At 34.4% G+C, this 6,855-nt stretch overlaps 1 protein-coding gene across 2 annotated transcripts in view; it reads left to right on the top strand.

Moving 5' to 3' along the window:
- The first annotated feature begins 144 nt into the window (after positions 1-144).
- Positions 145-6,855, top strand: part of LOC119840355 (neurexin-4) — a 16,751-nt gene continuing 10,040 nt past the window's right edge. The window contains exons 1-8 of one of the 2 annotated variants that reach the window (XM_038366938.1): positions 145-358; positions 512-625; positions 2,831-3,027; positions 4,068-4,209; positions 4,871-5,074; positions 5,498-5,664; positions 6,025-6,201; positions 6,512-6,673. In XM_038366938.1, coding sequence (XP_038222866.1) covers positions 292-358; positions 512-625; positions 2,831-3,027; positions 4,068-4,209; positions 4,871-5,074; positions 5,498-5,664; positions 6,025-6,201; positions 6,512-6,673 — 1,230 coding nt within the window. In that variant the 5' untranslated portion in view covers positions 145-291. Of the gene's footprint in view, positions 359-511; positions 626-2,313; positions 2,511-2,830; positions 3,028-4,067; positions 4,210-4,870; positions 5,075-5,497; positions 5,665-6,024; positions 6,202-6,511; positions 6,674-6,855 lie in introns of both variants that reach the window. The other variant, XM_038366937.1, reaches the window with a different exon arrangement.

Raw genomic sequence — 6,855 nt, 5'->3', positions numbered from 1 at the left:
ATAAGGTATAAAAGATAGTCATAGACTAGACGGAATATTCTACTTAAAATTGTCTTTGGTAAAGTCGTCTAAATTTTTATTGGTTAGTCTTTATTTAACAAAATTTTAACCAATCACATCCGAAGTATTATTCAGTGAAAACGTTACAAAACCGAAGTTGGGTGTTGTCCTGTTTGGTGAGCGATATGACAAGTTGACAACGCCGATTCTAATGATCAAACAATTTTATTTGAATTTGTGACTAACTCATAATTTGTATTTATTGCTTCAATTTGTGTTAAATATGAAGTTATGATGAGCAGCCCTGTGTATTATTTTGTTGTGGTGCTTTGTTTTAGCATATCAAGTACAAAATCAGGTTAGTACATAGCAATTTTATATCTAAACAATTAACTGATTCAACTGTAATTTAAAAAAATCGAAAATAATTATGTTGATTGTACCTCTGTTCTTACTTTAGTCTTTGAATTAATTTGAAAAGTTTTCATGTTATAAATGTTTATATTTTCAGATTCAGTTCGTTATTATTACGATTACGAATGTAATGAACCTCTTTTAGACTACGCTAAATTGACTGCTACTTCTAGCTTAAGGGAAAGAGGACCAGATAATGCGAAATTACATGGTAAGTTCATACTTTCATCTGGATATCTTTTATGTATCTTATTGCCAATATGCATTTTATTTAAGTACCTAGTTCCTTAATCCTCATAATATATGTTCCAAGACTTGCGAGTTAGCCAAGGCTTTATAACTGACTGAAAGATTAACCATGAAATACATGTTAATGAGAACTCTTATTGGAACTTGTATTTTATGATCTTTCAAAAATAATTATTTGGTTGTTTTGTTAGGTGCAAGCTCACTGATTTTATTTGCGATTGTGTGAGTAGTTTGAGCATTGTTCAATGTAGTTCTAGAATATTCTTCTTTATCCTTTACCTACATATACATTCATATTTTCCCATAATCCATATGATTGAAGGTGTTAAAGTTTAATTAGAGTTTTTATAAATTTCATGTATCTCACGAGGTTATGGGAAAATAAACTTCTAGTCATATATATGATATTTCCCCTGGCGAGTTTAATTCAAATTGTGCATGCATATTTTTATTTGACTTTTTTATTGCGTTTTAAGTAAGTTTTTGGCTTGAAAGTGCTAGATAAACCCTGAAACAGGATTAATTCGTCAACAGGTTCACACATGGTATAAAAAACTATCCCTGTTGACTAATTACGTAAACACATCTAAGGAATACAAGATAATTCCACTTGTTCATAAAATAACAATGGCAACAAAAAACACAAGATGGGCATTTAATGCCAGTGAATGGAACCCCACGGAAGCTCAGATTTTAGCTGCTTCAAGCTATATTCAACCTGAGGAGAAGCAGAGAATCTCAAAATTTGTGTTTCTAAAGGATGCTAAGTCGAGTTTAGTTGGACGACTCATGATTAGGAAGTATCTCAGTTTTGCAACTGATATCCCCTACCAAAACATACAAGTTGGCAGGGATGACAATGGGAAACCATATCTGATAGGTGCTGGTAACACATCAGTATGTTTCAATGTATCCCATCAAGGTGACTTTGTTGTTTTAGCAGGCAACACTACACAAAATATTGGTATTGATGTTATGACAATTGAATCTCCTGTAAACAAGGATGTACCAGATTTCTTCCGCTTGATGAGAAGGCAACTCTCTGAGCATGAATGGAAGAAAATTCACAGTTATCACTCTGATCTACAAAAGATGGCATGTTTTTACCGTATTTGGTGTTTGAAAGAGAGTTATGTGAAGAACATTGGTGTGGGAATTACAACTTCCCTGGAGGCTCTGAGTTTCTCATTAAAAGAGGAATTAAAAGTTGGTGAAATAACTACAAGCACAATTTTATATGAAAATGATGTACTTATAGAAGACTATGTATTTGAAGAAACATTATTGAATGATTTATATAGTGTGGCCATTGCAATAAAAGTTAAAGATGGGATAAAAAGTGAAATTGTTCCATTTAAATGTTTAACTATTGAAGAACTACTTGAGGATGCTAAACCATTGGTGGAACCTGACCCAAAATTTACTAGTGATTTCTTAAAAAAGAAGCAAAAACCTTACTAAATTGTTATTTTTGTTAGGTATATGTGTTGGTGTGTGGTTTTGTTTTTTACATCGTAGTTTAAAGGGCTAATATGTATTTGGGTTAAATAAAATGTTATGAAAATTACGTATTTGATTTCCACTAACATCCCAACATACTAACAGACAGAAAAATAGACGTAAAGACTAAAATACAAAATTGGAAAAAAGGTTTGAACGCGTGGACGGCGTCGGAGAATGACTTTGACCAACAACTCGTCATAGATTTGGGTTCCGTGAAGAATGTCACTCGAATAGCGACACAAGGGCGAGCGCATTCGCAGGAATACGTCCAAGAGTACCATATTAGCTATGGTAGCAATGGACTTGACTACGCTCAGTATAAAGCGGCGGGGGGTGAAGTGAAGGTAATATGGTGGTGGGCCTAAAACGCGATCGTGGTGGGGATGTATTTGCATGTTTCAATGCTTGTGTTAGTGATTTGGTGATAGAACTTCCTTAGTTTGCTTCGTATAAATACCACTAGTACTAGATTTATTTACGTAGAATTAACTCACTTGTAGTGTTCTTAACTTTTTTTATAATATTTTATCAGTAACAAATATTTTTCTTACATACAGTTTAAATGCAGTATTATATATATATAATAATGTAAGGGGTAACTGTTGGGTATAATGCTGCATTTCCACTGTATTCACAACTTACTAACACACACTTGACGGTGAAGGGACATCAGCATGGACGGCGAAAGAGAGCTCGTATTACCAACACCTGACGATAAACTTGCTCAAACGGAGGGAGTTGCGCGCGGTCGCCACGAGGGGGCGCTTCGCGACCGACGAATTCGTGTCGGAGTACATGATACAGTACTGCGATGACGGCGAGAGTTGGCGGGATTTGACCGATGCGGATGGATATGCGCAGGTTGAAGGGATTCTTTTAGTTTGATGTTGGATTAGGAATCTTATATAATAATGTGTATTATTGATTTTTAAATTATCATCATTATGATTATCAATCAAGTATAAACTATACACACATGCAGTGTTGGTATAAATTTAACATGTATAAAATGGCATAGATTTTTATAAACTATTAATATTAGCCCTCAATTTTGAGCTTCCTGTTACTAAGCATGCACTAAAAGTTTTAGAATAACTAACATAGTTTTTAAATGCACATTACTGTTTTTCTCAACACAATTAACACTAAACTAAAAGTATTATATGAAAATTGGCTTTGAAGTAAATTCAATTGCCAATTTTCTCTCAGGTTATTGTATCTATCCAGGATAAGGTATCAGGCTTAGCATTAACGATTTTTTTTTTTAAATAAGTATAGAATTTGAGATTTAAGAAGTTTAAGTCATTGCAATAAATATGTATTAGAGTTCTTACTGCAGCCTTTAAAAATATTTTAAACGTAAGGCAGAACTCCATATAGGGTAGTTTAACAAAACGGGTTGTGATTCAGATTGAAAATTTTGAAAAGGCCACTATTTAATGGAACCTATTCGAGAACAATCCAGGATCTTCATATTGTGTTAGATTCTACAGTTTAGCTTAATTTCAATCTCAAACATTTATTTATTCAATTGGACTTTTACTAGAAACATATTGGAATTGTCATATAGTTTTTTCATTTATCACCGGTGTGGAAAGCTGTTTACAAAGAAGAACTGACATGTAACTCTGGAACTTTGTCACGACATTGCGTGATCATAATCAATAGGAACTCAAAATTGTATTTTTAGAGCAGACGAAATTTTATCTATTTGTATGATAAGTATGTTAATAATAAAAAAAAGAAAATCCAACTTAATACTCGTATATCAAAACATTTTTTTTAACTCTACTCGTATATTGAATCTTATTACAAACTAGACTGTGAATAGTGTGATGTAGGGTAAACAAATCAATATAAAAAAAACCTTTTGATATACTTACGTACATGAACAATTGCAGATGTTCGAAGGCAACCACGACGGTAATACGGTAGTGAAAAACGAATTCGAAGTGCCTATAATAGCCCAGTATATAAGAATCAATCCTATGAGATGGCGGGATAAGATATCAATGAGAGTGGAACTGTACGGCTGCGATTATGGTAAGTTTTCCATAAGTTTTAGTTGATTTTTTTAATGTTATTTTTATAGATATAACTAGCGTTTCGTCCCGGCTTCAATCATGATACGTTTATCCATAAGAACCTTCCTGGTGGTTTAAAAAAAACGTTTAAAAAAATTAGCTGAATTGATCGAGCCGTTCTCAAATTTTACGCTTAGCAACACAATTGGCGGTTCATTTCTCTGGTATTACGGTGTCAGAATTGAATTTAAATGTCTTAATCAAAAAATTTTATATAAACACAGTATTTTTAGCATCATCAGTCAAGAAGAATGTTTAATTTTAGAGGAATATTCATTTAATTGATATAGAACAAGAGATTTATTTTATGCATACATGTCGATTCTCACGTCTTTCGCTCGCCGTAACGACCGTAAGAAATGGTGTTACGATGAGCCATATCAGAAAATGTGGTAGTCAAAACTTTGTTATGAAATACTTTTCTATCGTAGTGCTGTTTTCTTTTAATTTCCTATATCTTGTAATTACACGGCAAGAAACTTTTCTCTATATTTTCCATACAGTGTCTTAAACACATTTTTTTTTTATATTAATATACTGCTACTACTTTTTATTTTGTTACCACGCTAGTGAAGTCAGCATATAGAGCAAAATTTATCATAATTTTTTGTCCATTCAAGTTGCCGACACACTTTTCTTCAACGGAACATCGCTGGTGAAAATAGACCTACTCCGGGATCCCATATCGGCATCCCGGGAAACCGTCCGATTCCGCTTCAAGACTAGTGTCGCGTCCGGGGCTCTGCTGTACTCTAGGGGCACTCAGGGGGATTATATTGCTCTGCAGCTGAGGGATAATCGCCTTGTGCTTAATATTGACCTTGGTAAGTGGATATATGAGCTTTTTTATTATGTATTTTAGATTCAGTCATAGATAGCTTGTTTTGAGGATAAAAATGAAGTAAAAGATATAATTTTTAGTTTTATTGCATTGAAATGCATTATAAATGAGAAGATTTGAATGAATAGATTTTTTTCTATTCTTTGCAATATTATAATCATTGAAATAATGTTTCATATTGGTTGAGATGGTTCTGGTTAGGCACATGAAAACCAAAGAGTAGAATAAATTCGATTACTGAGACAGGATCCCGGGTGGCCGAGAGACTAGTCGCTACAGTGTTACAGGCAAAATGATGCGGGTTTGAATCCCGCGTCGTGGTCAAATTTTCCTTCTTTTCTTTAAAAATAATCTATATTTAAAAATGTCTCATTAAGTTGAAGATATTAACTGAATGTGTTCACAGGTTCTGGCGCAGCTACATCTCTCTCTGTGGGCAGTCTGCTGGATGACAACATTTGGCATGATGTTGTCATCTCCAGGAATAGAAGGAACATAATTTTCTCCGTGGACCGAGTTATTGTCCAGGGCAGGATTAGGGGAGAGTTCTCCAGGTTGAACTTAAACAGGGCGGTGAGTGGTTATATTATTTTATTATTGCAATTATGTAAATTGAGCATTGAAATTTTCTTTTTTTTATAAATTTTGACTAACGTTATCGAAAAAAAAAAATAAACCTAACCTCACACAATAATAAAAAAATAGCTTAAGATTCTTTATGTAATTCTTCTATGTTGGATAATATTTAATTATCATTCCAAGTTTTAAATTGTATTTTACTAACTAAGTCTATTCTTTTCCTCTGTTGTAACCGAATCAACTAAGCGCAAAATAATATATAGGCAACTTTTTATCCCGATATTCCTACGGGATGCGGACTTACGCGGGTGAAACCACAGGGCGCAGTTAGTTTATTATAAACCTGATTTCCAGATGTACATCGGAGGAGTTCCAAACTCCCAGGAGGGTCTGGTAGTGAAGCAGAACTTCACCGGCTGCGTAGAGAACATGTACCTCAATGCTACCAACATTATAGCACAACTTAAAGAGGGCTACGATACCGGGGAGCCGTTCAAGTATCAGAAAGTTAACACGCTGTATAATTGTCCCGTGAGTACTCCATAGAAGTGCAAATACTTAATAAAATAACCAACACATTTTTCAATGGATATTTTCTTTCTATATCATATAATTCTTTGTACATAAATCAATACCCCACATGATTATTAATTTATTAACTAACTTCGATAACATACATAGATACACCTTGATTTGGCAACCAAATGGGAATACAGTGAGTAGAAAATCAAACAATTCTGCAAGATAAACAACAGTAACGATGCCAAACCCCACATGAGTGTAAGATACAGAGAGTTTCTATAGCACTGGCTTACTGTTTGAGTGATGATTTCTCCCGCAGGAGCCGCCCATAGTGCCGGTGACGTTCCTGAAGGAGGGCTCGTACGCGAAGCTGCGCGGCTACTCCGGCGGGAACTCCCTCAACGTCTCCCTCGAGTTCCGCACCTACGAGATGCACGGCCTGCTCATATACCACAAGTTCAAATCCGAGGGCTATGTTAAGGTCAGTCAATGTTGCACTCACTAACTGCTGTTTTTGCATGTCTGTAACGTTTTCGTAGGCTGTATGTGTACCACGGGTAAGGCCGAGGCGAACAGCTAGTATAATATATGCAAGTAATTGATATAATTATATTTTTTATAATATATAATTTATATATTATAATTCTCGGATTGAGTACTATT

This window comes from Zerene cesonia, chromosome 6, assembly GCF_012273895.1.
Source record: "Zerene cesonia ecotype Mississippi chromosome 6, Zerene_cesonia_1.1, whole genome shotgun sequence".
NCBI classification, from domain to species: Eukaryota; Metazoa; Arthropoda; class Insecta; order Lepidoptera; family Pieridae; genus Zerene; species Zerene cesonia.
Note: the sequence above shows the minus strand (reverse complement) of the source record. Positions and strands in the feature narration are given on the sequence as shown.